The sequence below is a fragment of the Oncorhynchus keta genome, chromosome 30 (genome assembly GCF_023373465.1).
Source record: "Oncorhynchus keta strain PuntledgeMale-10-30-2019 chromosome 30, Oket_V2, whole genome shotgun sequence".
In the NCBI taxonomy this organism is placed as follows: Eukaryota; Metazoa; Chordata; class Actinopteri; order Salmoniformes; family Salmonidae; genus Oncorhynchus; species Oncorhynchus keta.
The window spans coordinates 31,203,507-31,228,946 of record NC_068450.1 but is presented as its reverse complement, the minus strand read 5'-3'; the positions used below and the strand labels follow the sequence as shown (position 1 = coordinate 31,228,946).

Below are 25,440 nucleotides of genomic sequence, written 5' to 3'. Positions count from 1 at the left end.
CAGTCATAGTGGTCAGGTATTCTACCACTGTGTACTCTCTGTTTAGGGCCAAATATCATTCTAGTTTGCTAATTGTTAATTATTTCCAATGTGTAGAGTAATTTATATTTTTGTTTTCTCATTAAACAAATTGTCTAATTGTGTTGCTGTACTGGGGCTCTGTGGGGTCTGTTTGTGTTTGTGAACTGAGGCCCACGACCAGCTTGCTTAGGGGGACTCTTCTCCAGGTTCATCTCTCAGTAGGTAATGACTTTGTTATGAAAGGTTTGGGAATCGCCTCCTTTTAGGTGGTTGTAAAATTGTACAGCTCTTTTCTGGATTTTGATCATAGCGAATATCGGCCTAATTCTGCTCTGAATGTATTATTTTGTGTTTTACGTTGTACACTGAGGATATTCATGCAGTCTCAATTTGATGTTTGTCCTATTTAGTGAAGTTTTGGTTGGTGAGCGGACCCCAGACCTCACGACCATATAGGGCAAATGGGTCTAGAACTGATTTGAGTATTTTTTGCCAGATCCTAATTGGTATGTGGAATTTTATGTTCCTTTTGATGACACATATAGCCCTCTTGCCTGGTCTCTCAGATCGTTCACAGCTTTGTGGAAGTTACCTGTGGCGCTGATGTTTAGGCCAAGGTATGTATAGGTTTTTGTGTGCTCTAGGGCAACGGTGTCTAGATGGAATTTGTATTTGTGGTCCTGGCAACTGGACCTTTTTTGGAACACCATTATTTTTGTCTTACTGAGATTTACTGTCAGGGCCCAGGTCTGACAGAATCTGTGCAGAAGATCTAGGTGCTGCTGTAGGCCCTCCTTGGTTGGGGACAAAAGCACCAGATCATCAGTAGACATTTGACTTCAGATTCTTGTGAGGATCTGTTCTCGCACTCGCTCTCTCTGTCTCTGTCTGTCTGTCTGTCTGTCTGTGTCTGTCTGTCTGTGTCTGTCTGTATGTCTGTGTCTGTCTCTGTCTGTCTCTCTCTCTCTGTCTCTGTTTGTCTGTCTCTGTCTGTGTCTGTCTCTGTCTGTCTCTCTCTCTCTGTCTCTGTTTGTCTGTCTCTGTCTGTCTCTGTCTCTGTCTGTCTCTCTCTCTCTCTGTCTGTCTCTGTTGTCTCTCTGTCTGTCTGTCTCTGTCTGTCTCTGTCTGTCTGTCTCTGTCTCTGTCTCTCTCTCTGTCTGTCTCTGTCTGTCTCTGTCTGTCTCTCTGTCTGTCTCTGTCTGTCTCTGTCTGTCTCTGTCTGTCTCTCTCTCTGTCTGTCTCTCTGTCTGTCTCTCTGTCTGTCTCTGTCTCTCTCTGTCTCTCTCTCTGTGTGAACAAAGAAGCACACCTCACATATAGCAGACACATGTATTATTTGTATTGTTTTGATATTAGCAGACCTTTCTTTGATGCACACAACCCGTTCACACGGCAGATGTGTTCTGGGAACATCATCATTTGGCCAAATGTCATAGGTATCACAATGCAGATCATCCCTGTCACCCACTCTGGAGTCCGTCAAGGCTCCACTGCCGCTGTAAAGGTGAACGGTAAGTATCAGGGATGTGTCTGTCCCAAGACGTGTGCTGACCCACGTCTCTTTTGTCTCTCTGTTCTTCTCTTCCATGTCTCTCCTTTGCTGCTGTTGTGGACATGTCTTCTGTTGCTCTCCAAATAAGGTAAGAAATACTTTAAGTTAGAGGGACTCCACCATCCCAACTCACATACAGTGCACATCTCCATGACCTTACTGACTGAAATGACCTCATAAACAGGACAAAGTAAGACAACGAAGCACCTTTATGATCCGCATATACAGTGGCACCCAGCACTGAGTGTCATTCCACCAATAGCTGGGAAGATTTACTGTATATCATTTGCATATAATAAACTATACATTGACATGTAATTCACAGTTCCAAGCAAAGGAAAGGGGCTGAATATAAGGCTGGAGCCCTTCATTATATGGGTGGATGTTGTGTGGATACCAGATACTATATGTTGGCAGATCCGTTTGAAAGCGTTGCAATGTAGAGACAGTCTATAAGGACATATAGATATATAGACATATAGGCTAAATCTCTATACTGACTCCGTGTAGGCACGTCAGAACGAATCTGACAACGATCAGAGTATGATGGAAGTTCAAACACGATGTATATCCTAGGTCACTAAATGTTTTTATGCGTAAGTATGTTGTGGCGTAGGTAGCCTACAATAACTGCTTTCGGCACCTGATTTGGCAGTGCGTTAAAATGAATAGGTTTATAAAACAAAATGATTTGCTCGATCAAAATTGTTATTGGAAACACTTGGATTGTTTATTAAGGCAGAACGTTTTTCTGTTTGAATCGAGAGAGAAGAGGAGGTTAGCAAGGGTATGCTGTGGTTGTGTTTTCGAAAGTCTTTGTTTTGGGAAGGACTGTCTGTGCAGCAGCCACCACGCGGTCGCCCACATTTCAGCAGCAGCGCGAGCTGGCCGCTTGTGTGGGGCTGTCCACCCGTGTGGTGCTGAAACTCGCTTCAGAGCTCAATGGAGGCGCGTTCCCCCTCCCTCTCTCGCTCTCCCTACCAACCTTCGTCGTTCTGTCAAACTCGGATTATCTAATAGCAAAACTGATATATTGTTTTCATATTTAGATACATTCGTTGCACTATTGTGATATGATGTAAGCTACGGCTTGTGATTTGTATAATAATATAGCGTTTGCTTTCACTGGAGGTTTTGCTTTTTTTTCATTGCGGATATAAATAATTCCGTCAGATGCCAGTGTTGCTAGGCAGACCTCCAGGGATGACGAAACCGCGCAACCCTTTAATCTCCTAGACCGGATTAGTGGTCGACCAAAAAAAAGTGTCGATAGAATATGTCCAAATCACAAATATTAGGGCGGTCTATTCAGCTCTCAGGTAATGAGTTGATGTCATGGAAATAAGCCAGTGAATTGTGTGGGAGAGCGATCTCCGCTTCCCGTCTCTTTTCATTTGCTCTTCAGACCTCATGCAGATATCTTTAAGACGGCTTGTGGGATGTATTTATATTCGGAGCCACGTGGGTTGCTCTTATGACGTACTCAGGCTGTGCTGCGCCTACTTTCTGTTGCCACAGGACGGCAACGGAGAGCCTTAGTCTCCCACACAGACATCAGTAAGCATTGAGCCCGAGCCCGTATGATACTTAGAGTTTTGGAACCACCACTTTACAACCTATAATACCTCTTCTAACGCTGCAATGATTTACAGTACAGCTGTGCACATACTAGTATTCCATCTGTAATTAATTTATAACAATTTAATAAGAACATTTAGATCCTTCACCAGCTGATAATGATATTTATTCTCATGTTGAATTGCTATGGTGCTTCATCGGTTTCCCACGTAATGAAATGTTCACTGTAGCTATAAATGACAGCTGAATCCTGTTGTTTAACTCATTAGATGCTGTGCATCAATAGCGCGCAGAACGGTACAAAGATATCTACAAAAAGCTTCCCCATCACTGTAGAATATGAGACACTTTGGATTACTGATTGGTTATTACCACTCCTGCGAGAGGCCGAATGTTGGCTGGAATCATATAAAGGTTTTGATCTGTTGTGGAACCATGTGGAATAGACTGGGTGTGTGGCAGGTGCTGCTATGGTGTCATCGTGTCTTTTTCTTGTTGGTTACAATAGATGGACAGACTCGCTACATATATAATAATAATAACATATAATAATATATAATATATATGCCATTTAGCAGACGCTTTTATCCAAAGCGATTTACAGTCATGTGTGCATACATTCTACGTATGGGTGGTCCCGGGAATCGAACCCACTACCCTGGCGTTACAAGCGCCATGCTCTACCAACTGTGCTACAGAAGGACCACATAAGGACATCATCATCCCGGAGGAACTGAAATAGGGCTCTGTGGTAGGAAATCTAGCCAAAGATCTGGGGTTGGGACTATCTGAGATTTACCATCGTAAAGTACGGATAACCTCGGAGGCTGGTAAGCAGGATTTCAGAGTGGATTTGGAGAGCTGGTCGTCAGTGAGAGGATAGACAGAGAGGATATGTGTGGACAAAGAGTTCCGTGTCTATTGCCTTTGGAGATAGTGATATAAAGTCATTTGCAGCTGCACTGAGTCGAGATTCAAATGCAGGGGGATATTAATTACATTTCTCCCTGTTTTCTTGTGGAAAAAAGGGGGCTGAAGATTGTAGAGTCAGCAAACCCAGGCTCACGATTTCCACTCGAAAGTGCACTGTATTCTGGTGGAGCTGCAAAAACAATACTCTCTTACCGCATTAACATTAACGAACAAAAACCACTGTGATGGGACAACATTCAGGAACCTCTGAGACTAGTATTAGGGTGCTTGATATTAACGATAACGCACCACTGTTTGGGAGACAGCTTTATGAGGCTATTCTTAACGAAAATGTTGCTCACGTCACTGTGATTTTACGGGTAAAAGCGTCTCCATTCAAATTGAACCCGTCCGTATCCAAGCATTATGCACCGGTAACTTACGCACCTCTTGACAGTGAGCGTCACTCCCAGTATAGAGATCAGTGCTAGTGATTCAAGAGAAAACCCTCTATCCAGCAAGAAAACTATCACTGTTGATGTGTTAGATGTGAATGACAATCTGCCGCTATTCTCTCAGCCTTCCTACCCAGTGTATGTAAAAGACAATTACACACCGGGGAAAATATTATTTTCAACCTCCGTTACTGATCCAGACCTGGGGGGTTGTGTCAAGATCTCCTACTCCGTCCTAGACTCCAACGTGCAGGACGTGTCTGTGTCCTCCTGTGTGACACAGACATCTGCAGATCCAGCTCTACACTGACGGGCCTATTAAGTACGTAGAGGTCCTGGGAGGGGACATGTTGTCTCAGAGTCAGTCCTTCAGGTCCTGTCTCTCTGCCATGTCAGAGTTCAGTGATTTCACCTTCGTTAAGCCCAGCAGCACCACTGTTTTGTTTCAACATTGCACAAATCCATGCGTGTTATTTTAGGTTCAGAACAAAGCTCGGTTGATAAATAATGAATAACTTGGTCACCGAATTTAGAGATATTTTGATATATTTTTTCTGCCACTCAATTATTATTTTATGTAAACTATAAGAGATCTAGTCAAATGTATTTTCTTCCAAGCAAGGGGCTCTATTGGAATGCCAATGTGTTGGTATCTGTGCGCAAAATCACACGATATTTCCGACGCCAGCTTCACACGTATGAATTCTTAAATATAACCTAGCTCTGGACTCTCCATAATATTTTTCACATCAATATAGACAATGTATTATTGTTCAATGGAAAATACAGTCTTTCACTCTCTCTCGCTCTGTCAGAGCGCTTGGACAGCTCCTGGATGCTGCTCTGGCTTTAAAAGGTCTGTTATTTTGGCCTCTCATTGGGTGTTAGAGATGCACGCTGTGCACCAATAGCGTGCAGAACTGTTCAAAGAGATCTACTCCCTCCCCCTAGCCTCAGTACCTTAACCCTTACAATATTCTGAGCTGGAGAAGAGAGGGGGACGCAGTCATACACACGGAGATACAACATCCTCTAAACACATCCTTATCGTGATGCAAAATTAACGAAATAATGCTTAATGAAATATGTATTCTGGGGAGGTATTTTGATATGAAGCTCTTTGTTCTGGACAGTATTTAAGTGTGAATGGTATTATAACGGATCAGGAATGACAAAGAGAATGGGATACCGAGACTGGAGATGGCTGGCTCTTTGGTGGCATCATTTATTTCTCTTGTGGAGTACAATAGACGGACAGACTCGCTACACCATCCCGGAGGAACTGAAACAGGGCTCTGTGGTGGGAAATCTAGCCAAAGATCTGGGTTTGGGACTATCTGAGATATTTGACCGTAAACTGCGTGTCGCTTCTGAGGCTGGTAAGCAGTACTTCAGTGTGGATGCGGGGAAGGGCGAGCTGATCGTCAATGAGAGAATAGATAGAGAGACTGTATGTGGACAAAGCGCCAGCTGCGTTTTACCTCTGCAGGTTGTCATTGAGAACCCGTTACAGTTGTATCGAATTGAGGTGGAAATACGAGACATAAATGACAATACACCAAATTTTATAACAAATGAACTCACGTTGAAAATAGCTGAATCTGTTGTTGTAGGTAGGCGATTTTCTTTGGAGAGCGCAGAGGACCCAGATGTGGGAAGTAACGCACTCAAGTATTACACAATTAGTAAAGACGAGTGCTTTAGTTTAAAGGTAAAAGACCTTAGTAATGGAAGAAAAGCCCCAGAGTTAGTATTAGAAAAACCTCTAGATCGAGAGAAACAAGCTGTCCATCAGCTACTATTAACTGCACTAGATGGGGGGAGTCCTGTCAGATCCGGGACGTCACAGATAACTATTACAGTGCTTGATGTAAACGACAATTTTCCAGTATTTGAAAAGGCATTGTACAAGGTTTCCATGCACGAAAATAGTCCAAAAGGTACTTTTATGGTCAAACTTAAAGCGATAGACGTAGACGATGTTCAAAATGGGGAGGTGAAGTATTCATTTGGTGAGCGCACCCCGAATGCTGTGCTTTCTATATTTGACATTGATTCAGACACAGGGGAGATGTTTTTGAAAGGAGAATTAGATTTCGAAAATGCTGCTACATATGAAATTGATATCAATGCAAAAGATAACGGCACTCCGGAAATGGAGGGACAATGTAGTGTTCGGGTGGAGGTAGTTGACGTGAACGACAACCCTCCTGAAATAATTTTGACCTCCAAGCCGAGTCCGTTGCGCGAAGACGCACCCAGTGGCACAGTAGTTGCTTTGATTAGTGCCCGAGACCAAGACTCCGGGAATAACGGTAACGTAACGTTACAACTCCCGCGAGACTATCCTTTTAATCTGAAACCGTCATTTTCTAATAATTACGCACTGGTCACCAGTGGTGTTTTAGACCGAGAGAGCTTCTCAGAGTATAACATTGAGATAACAGCCATTGATTCGGGCTCCTCTCCCCTGACTACCAAGAAAACTATACCTGTCAGTATCATTGATGTCAACGACAACTCCCCTAAATTCACTCAGTCCTCCTATGATGTCTATTTAAAAGAGAATGGACTACCAGGCTCCATGCTCTCCTCAGTATCTGCATCTGACCTGGATTTCGGGGATAATGCCAAAATCTCTTACTCCATCCTAGACTCCAAAGTGCAGGGCTTGTCTGTATCCTCCTATGTGTATATAAACTCTGATAACGGCAGCATCTACAGCATGCACTCGTTTGACTATGAGACACTGAAGGTGTTTCAGATTCTGGTGCAGGCAAAGGACCACGGCTCTCCGTCTCTGAGCAGCAACGCCACTGTCCATGTTTTTATCCTGGACCAGAACGACAATGTCCCCGCTGTTATTTACCCCTCCGCTGCCCTGGGCTCGCTCTCTCACCAGAAGATGCCCCGCTCTTCTAAAGCAGGCCACCTGGTTACTAAGGTAACGGCCGTGGACGCAGACTCGGGTCATAACGCCTGGATCTCGTATAAACTGGCGGGGGCCACAGATGTGTCTCTGTTCAATGTCAATCTTTACACAGGAGAAGTAAGGACAAAACGCTCTGTGTCCGAGCAGGACGACTCCTCTCAGAGGCTGCTTATAGAGATAAAGGACGACGGGGAACCAGTACAGTCTTCCACGGTCACATTGGCCATACTGGTAGAGGACGGGCTCCAAGAACCCATCTTGGACCTCCGGCAGAAAGCGCCAGAGCCCGGCAAGAAAAGCGGGAGAATCACCCTGTATTTGATCCTCTCTCTGGCCTCGGTGTCCATGCTGTCTCTGGTGACTTTTGTCATGTTAGTGGTCAAGTGCGTTAGAAACAGCAGGAGCAGCGGTAGTTGCTGCATGAGACTGGACGATTTGGACGGCTACAATAACCCCAATAGAAACCTGCAGATCCAGCTCAACACTGACGGGCCTATTAAGTACGTAGAGGTCCTGGGAGGGGACATGTTGTCTCAGAGTCAGTCCTTCAGGTCCTGTCTCTCTCCCATGTCAGAGTTCAGTGATTTCACCTTCGTTAAGCCCAGCAGCACCACTGACTTTAAGGAGATGATCAACGTTCTAGACGCGTCTTTACCCGACAGCGCCTGGACCTTTGAGAGCCAGCAGGTGAGCAGTGAACTGTTGTTGATTGTGATGGTTATGATATTCGAATGTAGACTGTTTTGTGACGTATAGTAGTTTGTATTTCAACATTTACCAAATCTCAACTTGTTCCTCTGATAGTAGTTTCCTTTACAATGATGGAATATAATGGTAGGTCCATTTTGAGACTCCATATGTCACGCCCTAAAGCCAGTAAATGCATAGTTACTAACTGCTGTGCATCTGAAGTCGGAGTGAAACTTAGAATTCAAGCAGTGTTTTGTCAATTCATTGAACAAAACACCGCAATTGTTCCATACTTTTGGTGTATCCACGTTAGATCATTTGCTGTATGATTTCACTATGATTTCTAAATAGCTGAATGATTTGAATCTTGGTTGTAATCCTCAGAGACAGTGTAAAAACTATTGTTACTGTCTGTAGTGCGTGTTGGGCATGATTATGTTTCAGTCTGACTGGTTTATAGAGGCTGAGGGTTTCAGCACCATGGACAGCGACATTCCCTTTGAAATGAACTGTGTTGTTTTTGTGGCCGCGATGGCAAAGAGAGGCTAATTTATAATTGCTGTAAGATATACAGTATATTGTTCGCATTCATTGCAGCTCAATCAATAGTTCATGTATAATAGTAAAACCAAGTGTTTCCTTCCTATGGGCTCCACTAGAATGGCAGTGTTTTGGATGATGTCTGCGCGTAATGAGAGAGAATATTTCTTATCATGGTTTACACTTGAACGCATTTATATGATGATCATGGTTGTTTACACTTTAACCTATTCCTTTCTGTTGGCTATGGGCTGCCCTGTCCATAATATATTTCACAACAATATAGATAGACAGTATATCAAAAATAGTGAGTTGACCATAACTATCTCTCTCTCTGTGTGTGTTGCGTCAGAGTGCTTATATGCAGCTCCTGGATGCTGCTGTGGCTTTAAGAGGTCTGTTCTGTTGGTCTCTCATTGGGTGTTAGAGATGCACGCTGTGCACCAATAGTGTGCAGAACTGTACAAAGAGATCTACTCCCTCCCCTCAGCCTCAGCACCGTAACCCTTACAATAATCCGAGCCGGAGAAGAGAGAGGGATGTACTTACACAGACGGAAGGATAATGTAATCTAAACATCAGTTTCTATATGAAAACTAATGGAAAATGCTAAATGAAATATACATTCTGGAGATATATTTTGATATGAAGCGCTTTGTTCTGGACAGTATTTAAGTGTGAATGGTATTATAATGGATCAGGAATGACAAAGAGAATAGGATACCGAGACTGGAGATGGCTGGCTCTTTGGTGGCATCATTTCTTTCTCTTGTGGAGTACAATAGACGGACAGACTCGCTACACCATCCCGGAGGAACTGAAACAGGGCTCTGTGGTGGGAAATCTAGCCAAAGATCTGGGTTTGGGACTATCTGAGATATTTGACCGTAAGCTGCGTGTCGCTTCTGAGGCTGGTAAGCAGTACTTCAGTGTGGATGCGGGGAAGGGCGAGCTGGTCGTCAATGAGAGAATAGATAGAGACACTTTATGCGGACAAAGCGCCAGCTGCATTTTACCTCTAAAGGTTGTAATTGAGAACCCGTTACAGTTACATCGAATTGAGGTGGACATACGAGACATAAATGACAATTCCCCTACTTTTCTCACAAAGGAGCAGGCATTAAAAATTGCAGAATCTACTGTAGCGGGTGTTCGTTTTCCGTTGGAGAGCGCAGAGGACCCTGACGTGGGAAGCAACTCATTTAAATCCTATACCATCAGTAAAGACGACTGTTTTAGTTTAAAAGTAAAAGAGCTTCGTAATGGAAGAAAAGTCCCTGAACTGGTTTTAGAGAAACCACTTGACCGAGAGAAAAAAGCTGTCCATCAGCTACTATTAACTGCACTAGATGGGGGGGAGTCCAGTCAGATCCAGGACGTCACAGATAACAATTACAGTGCTTGATGTAAATGATAATATCCCCGTATTCGAAAAATCAGTGTATAAAGCTTCCATCGGCGAAAATAGCTCAAAAGGTGCTTTCATGGTTAAACTTAAGGCAACGGATAAAGATGATGGTCAAAATGGTGAGGTAAAATATACATTTGGTGAGCACACACCCGAGTCTGTACTTTCTACATTTGATATTGATACGGAAACGGGAGTGATGTTTTTGAAAGGTAAATTAGATTACGAAACTGCTGCAAACTTTGAAATTGATATCACTGCTAAAGATAAAGGTATCCCGGAGATGGAAGGACACTGTAGTGTGCAGGTGGAAGTGGTTGACCTGAACGACAATGCTCCCGAAATCGTCCTCACCTCCCAACCGAGTCCGGTACGAGAAGATGCGCCAAGTGGCACAGTCGTGGCTTTGATCAGCGCCCGTGACCTAGACTCCGGTGATAACGGTAAAGTTACGTTACAACTCCCGCGAGACTATCATTTTAGTTTGAAACCGTCATTTTCTAATAATTATGCACTGGTCACCAGTGGTGTTTTAGACCGAGAGAGTTTCTCAGAGTATAAAATTGAGATAACAGCCACAGATTCGGGCTCACCTCCCCTGACCACCAAGAAAACTATACCTGTCAGTATAATTGATGTCAACGACAACTCCCCTAAATTCACTCAGTCCTCCTATAATGTCTATTTAAAAGAGAATGGACTACCAGGCTCCATGCTCTCCTCAGTATCTGCATCTGACCTGGATTTCGGGGATAATGCCAAGATCTCCTACTGTATCCTAGACTCCAAAGTGCAGGGCTTGTCTGTATCCTCCTATGTGTATATGAACTCTGATAACGGCAGCATCTACAGCATGCACTCGTTTGACTATGAGACACTGAAGGTGTTTCAGATTCTGGTGCAGGCAAAGGACCACGGCTCTCCGTCTCTGAGCAGCAACGCCACTGTCCATGTTTTTATCCTGGACCAAAACGACAATGCCCCCACTGTTATTTACCCCTCCGCTGCCCTGGGCTCGCTCTCTCACCAGAAGATGCCCCGCTCTTCTAAAGCAGGCCACCTTGTTACTAAGGTAACGGCCGTGGACGCAGACTCGGGTCATAACGCCTGGATCTCGTATAAACTGACGGAGGCCACAGATGTGTCTCTGTTCAATGTCAATCTTTACACAGGAGAAGTAAGGACTAAACGCGCTTTGTCCGAGCAGGACGACTCCTCTCAGAGGCTGCTTATAGAGATAAAGGACGATGGGGAACCGGTACAGTCTTCCACGGTCACAGTGGCCATACTGGTAGAGGACTGGCTCCAAGAACCCATCTTGGACCTCCGGCAGAAAGCGCCAGAGCCCGGCAAGAAAAGCGGGAGAATCACCCTGTATTTGATCCTCTCTCTGGCCTCGGTGTCCATGCTGTCTCTGGTAACTTTTGTCATGTTAGCGGTCAAGTGCGTTAGAAACAGCAGGAGCAGCGGTAGTTGCTGCATGAGACTGGACGATTTGGACGGCTACAATAACCCCAATAGAAACCTGCAGATCCAGCTCAACACTGACGGGCCTATTAAGTACGTAGAGGTCCTGGGAGGGGACATGTTGTCTCAGAGTCAGTCCTTCAGGTCCTGTCTCTCTCCCATGTCAGAGTTCAGTGATTTCACCTTCGTTAAGCCCAGCAGCACCACTGACTTTAAGGAGATGATCAACGTTCTAGACGCGTCTTTACCCGACAGCGCCTGGACCTTTGAGAGCCAGCAGGTGAGCAGTAAACAACAGCATTGTGACGAATAATATTCCTGACTCTAGTGCTTTATGACGTCCTATCATGAGAATTCAGAGTTAATTTTTCATGTAGCCTATGATGTCATAATCCGTAAGTGAAGATCCACCATCAGTTATGACATTACACCCTGAGAGTGTATGATGAACTGTATTGTGACGTTTAATTGTCCAGGGTGCACTTTATGATATAACAATGTCGGCCTAATATTATATAGTATTAGTGCCAAATCATGCTTACCGGTATGCACATTCACCTCAACGTTGTAGCCTATGAGAATGAATGATATCTTACATGTCATATATGGTTGTAGAGTAGTTCAGAAAAACAATTCATTGTAAACACTTATCAACTACATAAAAAATGTAGGCTTGTGGTTTCATGTAAAATATTTTCTTCATAACGAAAATGAAGACAATTATGATTTTTCAAAATATGAATTTACACCGGACAAATTGTGTTAATAGTTATTCAACCATTTTTCGTTGATTACCTCATTTAGCATACCAGTGAATTATATGGATTGCTTTAGGCCTATATCATAGCACTGTAATTTCTCATTCAAATATTTTGTCATGACCGTAGGCGTCCTAATTTTCACCGGATCACGATAAGTGACTTTTGTCATCTTACTGTAAATCCCTCTGGATAAAGGCGTCTGCTAAATTACTCAAATGTAAATGTAAATAAGTGCATATGCCATTTATTAACTGTTGTAGTAGGCCTGTTACAACACAGCTGTTGTAAGTAGGCCAATGCTCGTTGTATTTGTCATCAATGACATTGCTGCCTCCTTGCCAAGACGAGTCTAGGTCACATAATGGTGTATGATTCAAGCGTTATCAACACTTCTGAAATGGAAACGCTTTGGAAACATCCCACCTTGCGGCTAAATCTATCATTGCAATTTGACCATCAGTTCATCACTTCCCTTTTAACGTTGCCTATATTCAGTGGAATAAGTTCCTTTCGTTGACAAAACATAACAAGTTCATACTTACAGTTGTGGTTCATACCCACCCTTTTTGTTTCGGTCTGTGCAGCATGTCTTTCTTTGGAAAAGGCATAAGTCACTTTCTTTTAAAAAACAAACTCAATCATTTGCTTTTACGCTTCCCTTTGCCTTTCTGTTGTGCATTCAGAGTTGTTTTGCTTAAAACAATAATGGATTTCGCCTGTAACGTGTCGGTAACTTGGTTGTTAGTGCAAAAGAAGTGCCTCTAAAACGTTTTCACTCTCCCCGCTTTGTGAGAGTTCTTTCTGTATGGGGAGCAAGTCCCGGGTGCTCGGCCAATAGGAAACGGGTCTTTGTGTCCCCGCCCTAAGAGGAGCGGAGCAGAGGAGGCAGACTGGGGAGAGTTTTAGCCGAGCCTTCAAGCAGTTTTACCTTTACTCTTTATTTTACATATAGAATAAGCGCGTCATGATTACTTATAAACTTCCCACCGCACTTTTTCTTAAGCGGAAGTGTTTACCAACAGCCTGGTACCGTTGTTTTCACGAAACCATGGATTAGTTAAGGTAAAGAGGAACTTTTAACTTTTCCATCCCCCGGACCCCTCTCATAATGGAATCCAGACAGAGGAAGCACTGCGGAGGGTGGCCCGTGCTGAGGCTATGGTTTTCCCTGGCTTGCCTCATGGGCGCGACCGCCCAGCTTAGTTACTCGGTGTCAGAAGAGCTCAGTCCGGGGGCTGTGGTCGGGAATATCGTTAAAGATTTGGGTCTCACCGTTCAAATGATAATTCAGAGAAAATTGCGTGTGGTCTCGGAATCTAACGCGCAGTACTTCGAGGTGAACCAGGCGACTGGGGATTTTATTATTAGACAGACAATTGACAGGGAACACATGTGCGAATTAAGTGAAACATGTTCACTGCATGTTGAGATTGTACTCGAAGAACCTTTAGCAATACATCGTGTTCTTGTGGATATTGTGGATGTGAATGACAATGCGCCGCAGTTTTCCACTAATAATATTTCCTTGGAGATATCAGAGGCGGCCGCGCCGGGCACCCGGTTCCGACTGGAGAGTGCGCACGACCCAGATGTGGGTATCAACTCTCTGCGTACGTATCACCTCGCATCCAACGACCGCTTTGTTTTGAATGTGGAAACGAAAAGTGACGGGGATAAGTTCCCGGAGTTAGTTTTAGTGAAGGCTTTGGATAGGGAGACGCAGGCCTCGTTTCGCCTATTGCTTACTGCCCTAGACGGGGGACAGCCAGAGAAGTCTGGCTCCACTCTTCTACTCATTACAATTCTGGACGTCAATGACAACGCGCCAGTCTTTGACATGTCGATTAAAAAAGTTAGCGTGTTGGAGAATGTTGAAAAGGGCACTTTAGTAACGAAACTGAACGCAACCGATGCGGATTATGCTCAGAACGGGGAGATCTCCTTCCTGTTTAGTAAATACACGCCGGACCGGGTGCTCAAGCTATTCAGCGTGGATTCGAAAACCGGTGAGGTCCGTGTGAATGGTCACGTGGATTACGAGACAGCGAATGAGTATTACGTCACTGTGCTGGCCAGGGATGGGGGAACCCCCGCCATGGAAGCATCCTGTAACATCAAAGTTGAAGTCACTGACGTGAATGATAACTCTCCGGAGGTGATGTTGACGTCCCTGACCAGTCCTATCCAGGAGGACGCAGCACTGGGCACAGTTATCGCCCTCATCAGCGCAAGGGACCTGGACTCTGGTAAGAACGGCAAGGTAACATTAAAGGTCCAGTCTGACCTGCCCTTCAAACTCAACTCCGCCTTTGGAGAGCACTACAACCTCATCACCGACGGCAACCTGGACAGAGAGACCATGGCTGATTACACTGTGGTCATCATGGCGACCGACGCTGGATCCCCTCCCCTGTCGTCATGTACGACCTTCGTGGTCAAGCTGTCAGACGTGAATGACAACGCTCCGTCGTTCTCCCAGGCCTCTTACTCAGTGGACGTCCCCGAGAACAACGCCCTCAGCACCCCAATCGCCATGGTGGTGGCCTCTGACCCGGACATAGGGGAAAATGCCCGCGTCTCCTTTTCCATCCTGCCCAGCATGGTCCAGGGCTCACACATCTCCTCCTATGTCTACATCAACCCAGAGACTGGCCACATCTATAGCATGCACTCCCTGGACCATGAAACCCTCAGCGCCTTCCGCATTGAGGTACAGGCTCGAGACGCCGGGGCGCCACCTCGGACCACCAACGTCACTGTGCATGTATTCGTAGTAGATCTTAACGACAATGCGCCCCTCATCGTGTACCCCCCCTTCCCCCAGGATACGGGGCTGCAGCTCAGTGTACCGCTGTCGGCTGGGCCAGGGCATCTCATTAATAAACTGGTTGGGGTGGATCCCGATAGCGGTCATAACGCCTGGTTGTTCTACTCCATCGCCCCCGGGCCTCACGCTGCTCTGTTCCTCATCACCCCGCACACCGGCGAGCTCCGCACCACTCGCAAGCTAGCCGAGGAGGAGGGTGGCTCCGCCTATGACATCACTGTGGTCGTCCAGGACAACGGCGAACCTACTCTCTCCACCACTGTGGCCATTACGGTAACAGTGGAGGAGAAGGGCGCCAGTGACGCCACCATGGACAACCGGAAGACGTTGGGGATGCGGCAGACTGGGATGTCTGACATCACCCTGTACCTCATCATCTCACTGGCCTGCGTCTCGGCCATGTCCTTCCTCACCTTCTTCATCATCATGGTCCGATGCCTCCGCCACCGCAGCGACCATGGAGGGACAGGCTGCTGCTACAGCCATTACCGGCCCAGCAGGGCCTACCATCAGAGGCCCCACAAGGACCTCCACCTGCAGCTCAACACAGACGGACCCATCCGTTACATGGAGGTGGTGGGAGGGGCTCAAGACCCCCCAGGAACACGGACCTACAGACCCTGCTACTCCACCACCTCCAGCCGCAGTGACTTTATGTTTGTTAAGACACCCATGATGAGCCACAACAACACACTCAGTATGACGCTCAACAGGAAGCACCTAATGAACTCAGCCAATGAGGTGAGGGCACCAGGGGGCAGAAGGCAGGGTATTGGTGAGATAACTCTATTAGCCATATCACAGGTGTTTCTGAAAAATCACTTGTTCAATGTCATTTGAGGTCTATAAGGACTAGGTTATAACCAGTGGCGGTGAAGGTTTTATCTTCAGATGGTTGCCTTTGTTGAGTTAGCTTACCATATTGAAAGGAGAATTCAACTCATGGTTCTAATACTATTTTTAACATCCAGTCTTGAGCCTGCTCACCTAGATTGACTAAGTCACCTAACAATGCAGTATTTATCCTAAAGACTAGTGTTGTTGAACCTCATCCTTCTCCCTAGGACGTGGTTTTCCTTACTGTGTCATCCAGCTAGAGGAGGAGATGAAGGAGAAGAGGAGAGATTTAATATTTCATCTGACCCAAGACTAGGAAATGCAGTCTCTCTTTCTGACTTCCAATTACTAAACAAGATCAGCAGTGAAGCACTGTGCTATGAGAGAATGAGGGAGAGAGGGAATGGATGGATTGGAGGGCAGGGATTGGATGGAGAGAGGGAATGGATGGATTGGAAGGCAGAGATTGGAGGGAGATAGAGGGGAAGGTTTAGAGTAGAGAGGAGGAGAGTAACGACAGATGGAAATAGAGTAACGGAATAGTAAGATAGGAAGTGGAAGGGAACAGGATGACCGAGAGCGGAAGAGAGAGGGGCGTGAGGGAGAGGGGGAGGAGAAAGGAGGGGTGTGAGGGAGAGGGGGAGGATGGAACAGAGGGAAGGAAAGGGAGAAGAGGGGGTGAATCAGTCAAAGAGTAAAGCAGAAGCTGAAAAACAGGAATTCCAGAGTCAGCGCTCGACCTCTCACTTCCTGTTGTCCTCTGAACCTTGATTGGTTCCATGCCTCTGACACCAAGACAGCCATGGCTTCGCCCTGTGTGGACGTTGGTACGCCTGTGGCAGCAGCTCTGGCCAAACATTCCCAAACCTCATTCCCAGAGCACTTGTTAAGAATACCATTCCACTCTATGTTCTCGGGGTGTGGATGGAAAGGTATATTCCGTTAAATCTGTCCACATACAGTATACAGAGGACTCCTCTCTGTTCCTGACTCACTATGTAGCGCTGGGTTTCCAAGATGGCTGCCTGTGCTCTAGTTTTGATGATTCATGTGGAAAGACTGTGGCCTCTTTCCCAAATTTACATTTTTTAATCCTTTTTTAATTTAGCCTAACCAGTGATTTATAGTTTTAGTAAAGTCCCCACAGAAAGAGGTCAGTGGGTGGTGTTGTGGTTTAGTTTTAGTTTTAATATTTCTCTTGTGGGGTACACAGCTGACGTTTCTCTGGTGGGTTACACAGCTGACGTTTCTCTGGTGGGTTACACAGCTGACGTTTCTCTGGTGGGTTACACAGCTGACGTTTCTCTGGTGGGTTACACAGTTTAGGATTATCTGGTGGGTTACACAGCAGCTGTTTCTTCAGTGGGTTACACAGCAGCTGTTTCTTCAGTGAGTTACACAGCAGCTGTTTCTTCAGTGAGTTACACAGCAGCTGTTTCTCTGGTGGGTTACACAGCAGCTGTCTCTCTGGTGGGTTACACAGCAGCTGTTTCTTCAGTGAGTTACACAGCAGCTGTCTCTCTGGTGGGTTACACAGCAGCTGTCTCTCTGGTGGGTTACACAGCAGCTGTCTCTCTGGTGGGTTACACAGCAGCTGTCTCTCTGGTGGGTTACACAGCAGCTGTTTCTTCAGTGAGTTACACAGCAGCTGTTTCTCTGGTGGGTTACACAGCAGCTGTTTCTCTGGTGGGTTACACAGCAGCTGTTTCTCTGGAGAGTTACACAGCAGCTGTCTCTCTGGTGGGTTACACAGCAGCTGTTTCTCTGGTGGGTTACACAGCAGCTGTCTCTCTGGTGGGTTACACAGCAGCTGTCTCTCTGGTGGGTTACACAGCAGCTGTTTCTCTGGTGGGTTACACAGCAGCTGTCTCTCTGGTGGGTTACACAGCAGCTGTCTCTCTGGTGGGTTACACAGCAGCTGTCTCTCTGGTGGGTTACACAGCAGCTGTTTCTCTGGTGGGTTACACAGCAGCTGTCTCTCTGGTGGGTTACACAGCAGCTGTCTCTCTGGTGGGTTACACAGCAGCTGTCTCTCTGGTGGGTTACACAGCAGCTGTTTCTCTGGTGGGTTACACAGCAGCTGTTTCTCTGGTGGGTTACACAGCAGCTGTTTCTCTGGTGAGTTACACAGCAGCTGTCTCTCTGGTGGGTTACACAGCAGCTGTCTCTCTGGTGGGTTACACAGCAGCTGTCTCTCTGGTGGGTTACACAGCAGCTGTTTCTCTGGTGGGTTACACAGCAGCTGTCTCTCTGGTGGGTTACACAGCAGCTGTTTCTCTGGTGGGTTACACAGCAGCTGTCTCTCTGGTGGGTTACACAGCAGCTGTCTCTCCGGTGGGTTACACAGCAGCCGTTTCTCTGGTGGGTTACACAGCAGCTGTTTCTCTGGAGAGTTACACAGCAGCTGTCTCTCTGGTGGGTTACACAGCAGCTGTCTCTCTGGTGGGTTACACAGCAGCTGTCTCTCTGGTGGGTTACACAGCAGCTGTCTCTCTGGTGGGTTACACAGCAGCTGTCTCTCTGGTGGGTTACACAGCAGCTGTTTCTCTGGTGGGTTACACAGCAGCTGTTTCTCTGGTGAGTTACACAGCAGCTGTCTCTCTGGTGGGTTACACAGCAGCTGTCTCTCTGGTGGGTTACACAGCAGCTGTCTCTCTGGTGGGTTACACAGCAGCTGTCTCTCTGGTGGGTTACACAGCAGCTGTTTCTTCAGTGAGTTACACAGCAGCTGTCTCTCTGGTGGGTTACACAGCAGCTGTCTCTCTGGTGGGTTACACAGCAGCTGTCTCTCTGGTGGGTTACACAGCAGCTGTTTCTCTGGTGGGTTACACAGCAGCTGTTTCTCTGGAGAGTTACACAGCAGCTGTCTCTCTGGTGGGTTACACAGCAGCTGTCTCTCTGGTGGGTTACACAGCAGCTGTCTCTCTGGTGGGTTACACAGCAGCTGTCTCTCTGGTGGGTTACACAGCAGCTGTCTCTCTGGTGGGTTACACAGCAGCTGTCTCTCTGGTGGGTTACACAGCAGCTGTCTCTCTGGTGGGTTACACAGCAGCTGTTTCTCTGGAGAGTTACACAGCAGCTGTTTCTCTGGAGAGTTACACAGCAGCTGTTTCTCTGGTGGGTTACACAGCAGCTGTTTCTCTGGTGGGTTACACAGCAGCTGTTTCTCTGGTGGGTTACACTGCTTACATTTCTCTGGTGGGTTACACAGCTTACATTTCTCTGGTGAGTTACACAGCAGCTGTCTCTCTGGTGGGTTACACAGCAGCTGTTTCTCTGGTGAGTTACTGCACAGCAGCTGTTTCTCTGGTGAGTTACTACACAGCAGCTGTTTCTCTGGAGAGTTACACAGCAGCTGTGTCTCTGGTGAGTTACACAGCAGCTGTGTCTCTGGTGAGTTACACAGCAGCCGTTTCTCTGGTGAGTTACACAGCAGCTGTTTCTCTGGTGAGTTACACAGCAGCTGTTTCTCTGGGTTACACAGCAACTGTTTCTCTGGTGGGTTACACAGCAGCTGTTTCTCTGAGTTACACAGCAGCTGTTTCTCTGGTGAGTTACACAGCAGCTGTTTCTCTGGTGAGTTACACAGCAGCTGTTTCTCTGGGTTACACAGCAACTGTTTCTCTGGTGGGTTGCACTGCTTACATTTCCCTGGTGGGTTACACAGCAGCTGTCTCTCTGCTGAGTTACACAGCAGCTGTTTCTCTGGTGAGTTACACAGCAGCTGTTTCTCTGGTGAGTTACACAGCAGCTGTTTCTCTGGTGGGTTACACAGCAGCTGTTTCTCTGGTGGGTTACACAGCAGCTGTTTCTCTGGTGGGTTACACAGCAGCTGTTTCTCTGGTGGGTTACACAGCAGCTGTTTCTCAGGTGGGTTACACAGCCTACGTTTCTCTGGTGGGTTACACAGCAGCTGTCTCTCTGGTGAGTTACACAGCAGCTGTTTCTCTGGTGAGTTACACAGCAGCTGTTTCTCTGGTGGGTTACACAGCAGCTGTTTCTCTGGTGGGTTACACAGCAGCTGTTTCTCTGGTGGGTTGCACAGCCCATGTTTCTCTGGTGGGTTGCACAGCTTACGTTTCTCTGGTGGGTTGCACAGCTTACGTTTCTCTGGTGGGTTACACAGCTTACGTTTCTCTGGTGGGTTACAAAGCAGCTGTTTCTCTGGTGGGTTACACAGCAGCTGTTTCTCTGGTGGGTTACACAGCAGCTGTCTCTCTGGTGGGTTACACAGCAGCTGTTTCTCTGGTGGGTTACAAAGCAGCTGTTTCTCTGGGTTACACAACAACTGTTTCTCTGGTGAGTTACTACACAGCAGCTGTTTCTCTGGTGAGTTACTACACAGCAGCTGTTTCTCTGGAGAGTTACACAGCAGCTGTGTCTCTGGTGGGTTACACAGCAGCTGTCTCTCTGGTGGGTTACACAGCAGCTGTTTCTCTGGTGGGTTACAAAGCAGCTGTTTCTCTGGGTTACACAACAACTGTTTCTCTGGTGGGTTGCACTGCTTACATTTCCCTGGTGGGTTACACAGCAGCTGTCTCTCTGCTGAGTTACACAGCAGCTGTTTCTCTGGTGAGTTACACAGCAGCTGTTTCTCTGGTGAGTTACACAGCAGCTGTTTCTCTGGTGGGTTACACAGCAGCTGTTTCTCTGGTGGGTTACACAGCAGCTGTTTCTCTGGAGAGTTACACAGCAGCTGTTTCTCTGAGTTACACAGCAGCTGTTTCTCTGGTGGGTTACACAGCAGCAGTTTCTCTGGTGAGTTACACAGCAGCAGTTTCTCTGGTGGGTTGCACAGCAGCTGTCTCTCTGGTGAGTTACACAGCAGCTGTTTCTCTGGTGAGTTACACAGCAGCTGTTTCTCTGGTGAGTTACACAGCAGCTGTTTCTCTGGTGGGTTACACAGCAGCTGTCTCTCTGGTGGGTTACACAGCAGCTGTTTCTCTGGTGAGTTACACAGCAGCTGTTTCTCTGGTGAGTTACACAGCAGCTGTTTCTCTGGTGAGTTACACAGCAGCTGTTTCTCTGGTGGGTTACACAGCAGCTGTTTCTCAGGTGGGTTACACAGCCTACGTTTCTCAGGTGGGTTACACAGCAGCTGTTTCTCTGGTGAGTTACACAGCAGCTGTTTCTCTGGTGAGTTACACAGCAGCTGTTTCTCTGGTGAGTTACACAGCAGCTGTTTCTCTGGTGAGTTACACAGCAGCTGTTTCTCTGGTGGGTTACACAGCAGCTGTTTCTCTGGTGGGTTACACAGCAGCTGTTTCTCTGGTGAGTTACACAGCAGCTGTTTCTCTGGTGGGTTACACAGCAGCTGTTTCTCTGGTGAGTTACGCAGCAGCCGTTTGTCTCTCGTGGGTTACGCAGCAGCCGTTTCTCTGGTGGGTTACACAGCAGCTGTTTCTCTGGTGAGTTACACAGCAGCTGTTTCTCTGGTGGGTTACACAGCAGCTGTTTCTCTGGTGAGTTACGCAGCAGCCGTTTCTCTCGTGGGTTACGCAGCAGCTGTTTCTCTGGTGAGTTACACAGCAGCTGTTTCTCTGGTGGGTTACACTGCTTACATTTCTCTGGTGGGTTACACAGCTTATGTTTCTCTGGTGGGTTACACAGCAGCTGTTTCTCTGGTGAGTTACACAGCAGCTGTTTCTCTGGTGGGTTACACAGCAGCTGTTTCTCTGGTGGGTTACACAGCAGCTGTTTCTCTGGTGGGTTACACAGCAGCTGTTTCTCTGGTGGGTTACACAGCAGCTGTTTCTCTGGTGGGTTACACAGCAGCTGTTTCTCTGGTGGGTTGCACAGCCCATGTTTCTCTGGTGGGTTACACAGCCCATGTTTCTCTGGTGGGTTACACAGCTTACGTTTCTCTGGTGGGTTGCACAGCTTACGTTTCTCTGGTGGGTTACAAAGCAGCTGTTTCTCTGGTGGGTTACACAACAGCTGTTTCTCTGGTGGGTTACACAGCAGCTGTTTCTCTGGTGGGTTGCACAGCCCATGTTTCTCTGGTGGGTTACACAGCTTACGTTTCTCTGGTGAGTTACAAAGCAGCTGTTTCTCTGGTGGGTTACACAGCAGCTGTTTCTCTGGTGGGTTGCACAGCCCATGTTTCTCTGGTGGGATACACAGCTTACGTTTCTCTGGTGAGTTACAAAGCAGCTGTTTCTCTGGTGGGTTACACAGCAGCTGTTTCTCTGGTGGGTTACACAGCAGCTGTTTCTCTGGTAGGTTACACAGCTTATGTTTCTCTCAGAAGTAGCAGGTTGTTTACCTTGTCATCAGATTTTACTCTCTCTCTCTCTCCCTTTGTCTCTCTGAATCTCTCTCTGTCTGTCTCTCTGTCTCCCTGAATCTCTCTGTCTCCCTGAATCTGCCTGTCCCTGCTGTTGTCAGGGTAACATCTGTCTCCATGCTCCAGTGACATGTGTAGAACACTGACGAAGGATGAGGGAAGGAGAGAAGGATTAAGGGAGAGAAAGAGAGCAAAGGATGGCTTTACGCACGTGTGCCCCAGTGCCAGATGGACTTGTTCCCACTCTGGGCCAAGGCCACAGAGGGTGCACAATCAGTGTGTGTGTGAACAGCATATAGTCAGGTGTTCCAAGCCCTACAGGGGTGTGTCATTTTAGCAGGGCCCTCAGTTCCCAATGTCCCATTGTGACAGAGAGAGTGACTCCTCAGTGTCCCCGTATCTCCTCTCGTTTCAATAGGAGTGTGTAGCTCTTCATCCAAGGTTCTTTGTGTTTGGAACTGTTGGAGTGGGGTTGTGTACAAGGAGTAAAGTACCACATTCAGGGTGTGTGTATGCGCTCATGTTGACACTACAGTATGTAGCTGTGTCGGTGTGGTCACGTGGGGTGACTAGGTATGGAGTGGTTGGTAAATACTGTGTGTTTCACAGATGATGAAGCAGCACGTGCCACCAACAGGCCTGCATTGCTCACTGATTCTGTCCCTGACTCATATCCTGTGTGACTGTGTCTCAGTGTGGTCCAGTGCATCTGAATAAAGCTCATCAACAGTCTTCCCTTCATGTCTCCTGCCCTGGTCGTAGCCTCCTGGTGGTTCCAGCATGGTTGACTCTGTCACTAGGGTCCAGCTAGAGCTTTAGGATTCATAAAAATCAGTTTTTCCTCTCGTGTCATCTTCAGAATGGCTTAGTGGACAATGGAACCTAAAAGCATGTATTGTGAATACTAGGATAATATTATGCGGGAGTGTGGGGGTTTGTGAAGCTCAGTTGGTAGAGCTTGTAACACCAGGGTAGTGGGTTCGGTTCCCGGGACCACCACTTATGTCAAATTGATGCACACATGACACATCTGTTAAATGGCCTATGTACAGTACCAGTCAAAAATGTCATAGTATTTATGTTTTCACTATTATTCTACAATGTAGAATGTACTGTATATTATTTGGCTATTTACTGTTGGAGGGACCTCCACGTTCAGACAGAGCACCAGGTGCAGTCTAGCCACAGTTCTGTAAATGTAAAGAGCTTTGGGTGTGTGTGTGTTTTGGTGTGTGTTTGAAAACGCTAACTTCCTCACACAGCACAAAGCACCAGGTGGGTCCAGCCTGTGTGATAACCACGCCAATGGAGGGTGTGTGTGTGTGTGTGTATTTTGGCAGAGAAGCCTGCTGTGAATCTCTTCTATTCATCAGATTCTGGCCAGTCTTTTCTGGTTCGACCGACAGACAGATGGAGACCAGACGTTCATGTTCAGCGATTAGTGTCTCTTCCCACTTGAATCCAGAGCCACCCCTCATTGTGATTATCCTTCTCCACATCAGATAAATCCTCAATGATTTTAAACCTCTATACTGACTGTTTTCATCCACAGTATCCTACGGACATTAACAGGCTGTAAGGCAGTAGGTTCTCTACCTACGGTTCTAACTCCTGTGGTAACTGTGTGCTAGGAGCTATAATTCTGATAAGTCTCTATGGATCAGAACAAGAGAACTCTAATCCCTATCTGGCCTCAGAGCCGGCAGAACTTCTCACTGAGGGAGTCTAGTGGATTTGATCCTCTCTGGTCACTTTCTTGGTTCTGCCTTTAACTGACTCTGGATCAGCTTTCTGGAGCACCGGTCCCTATTTGAACTATTATGTGTTGGGTTTTAGGGGCAGAAAGTTAGTACACATTTATTACGTTACATACAACCTGAAAGAGATAGAAATGAACGTGAGCTGTTGTGCTCTTGCTAACGTCACTTGACCCTTTAAATGTGTGAACTCACCTCAGTACAGTAACACTACATATTGTCCCTGTATGGAACGCCAGCCCAGAATCTGTTTGCCTTTATTCTACATGCCTGTGGCGAGACCTGGGAATGACCTCTGGGAATGGTTTTGTCGGCAGTGAGCGTCACACTGCTGGAATGTTGGGCCCCTCGTTCATTTTCAGATGAGGAAACACGTTTTCTCTTTTCTCCCTTACTGCCATGACAACTGCCGCCAGAACCAGCAGAGAGAGAAATGGGGAAATATCCATCTGTGCGTCTGTCTCTCCGTTTGAAACCAAAATACCCACTACATGAGTGGAGAAGATTAGATTACACACCTTTCTTCCCTCCCTGTCATGATTGTCTTATTTAGAAGCATATTTATAGTTCAGAGACCAGGGTATTCCTGTTTGGTTTAATTGACAGTCTCTTATCAATATAAGTATACATTTAAAGGATCCTTGACAGGATAGAATTTGCATACAGATGTGAGCGATGTGTATCATTGTGTTACGAGACCCTTGGGTAGACTGATATTTAATCAGTGGGGCATTTTGGGGCAGCTCGTAAATTCTGTGTTTGTGGGGAAGGTGTTATTGAAATTGGATAGTGTGTTGCTCTACCCCTGTCTCTACCTCCCTCCTTCTATCCCTACATCCCTCCCCCTCTCTCTTCCTTCCGTCTCTGTGTTTCAGTGTGGTAGAACAGTTGTGTTGATAATTATGTGGCAGCAGTGCTGGCTTCTCTCTGGGGAGCCTTTCTCTTCTCTCCTGTTTTCTCCCCCTGTGTTGATTAGGAGACAGAGTCTGGAACAGAGCCAAGGGTCTATTTACTGCCTCGATGCCCAACATGCGCGAGAGAGATGGAAAATAGGGAGAGAGAGAGAAAATATGTAGCAAGAGAAAGAGGGAAAATAGGTAGAGAGAGAAATATGTAGAGAGAGAGGGAAAATAGGTAGAGAGAGAAATATGTAGAGAGAGAGGGAAAATAGGTAGAGAGAGAAATAAATAGGTAGAGAGAAAGAGGGAAATGTAGAGAGAGAAATATGGGAAAAAAATAGGTAGAGAGAGAAATATGTAGAGAGAGGAAAGGGGAAAATAGGTAGAGAGAAAATAGAAATATGTAGAGAGAGAGGGAAAATAGGTAGAGAGAGAAAAATATGTAGAGAGAGAGGGAAAATAGGTAGAGAGAGAGAAAAATATGTAGAGAGAGAAAGGGGGAAAATAGGTAGAGAGAG

General features: G+C 46.5%; 2 protein-coding genes, 1 long non-coding RNA gene and 1 pseudogene across 3 annotated transcripts in view; all 4 read left to right on the top strand.

The window, feature by feature from the left end:
* The first annotated feature begins 3,677 nt into the window (after positions 1–3,677).
* Positions 3,678–8,206, top strand: LOC118370750 (protocadherin gamma-C5-like). Its single transcript, XM_035755860.2, has one exon. The coding sequence runs from the start codon at positions 5,687–5,689 to the stop codon at positions 8,204–8,206; it is 2,520 nt and encodes an 839-aa protein (XP_035611753.2). The 5' UTR covers positions 3,678–5,686.
* An 879-nt stretch (positions 8,207–9,085) lies between these two features.
* LOC118372127 (protocadherin gamma-C5-like) lies at positions 9,086–13,222 on the top strand (annotated as a pseudogene).
* LOC118372128 (protocadherin gamma-C5-like) overlaps positions 13,184–25,440 on the top strand; it is a 40,645-nt gene continuing 28,388 nt past the window's right edge. The window contains exon 1 of the mRNA XM_052488228.1: positions 13,184–15,890. Coding sequence (XP_052344188.1) covers positions 13,425–15,890 — 2,466 coding nt within the window. The 5' untranslated portion in view covers positions 13,184–13,424. The remainder of the gene's footprint in view (positions 15,891–25,440) is intronic.
* LOC127913985 (uncharacterized) overlaps positions 21,578–25,440 on the top strand; it is a 12,431-nt gene continuing 8,568 nt past the window's right edge. The window contains exons 1-2 of the long non-coding RNA XR_008087500.1: positions 21,578–21,716; positions 22,203–25,194. This is a non-coding gene — a long non-coding RNA (uncharacterized LOC127913985). The remainder of the gene's footprint in view (positions 21,717–22,202; positions 25,195–25,440) is intronic.

Bases quoted from the DNA above. Each gene is read 5' to 3' on its own strand.
- LOC118370750 (XM_035755860.2), top strand. From the start codon at position 5,687: ATGACAAAGAGAATGGGATACCGAGACTGGAGATGGCTGGCTCTTTGG.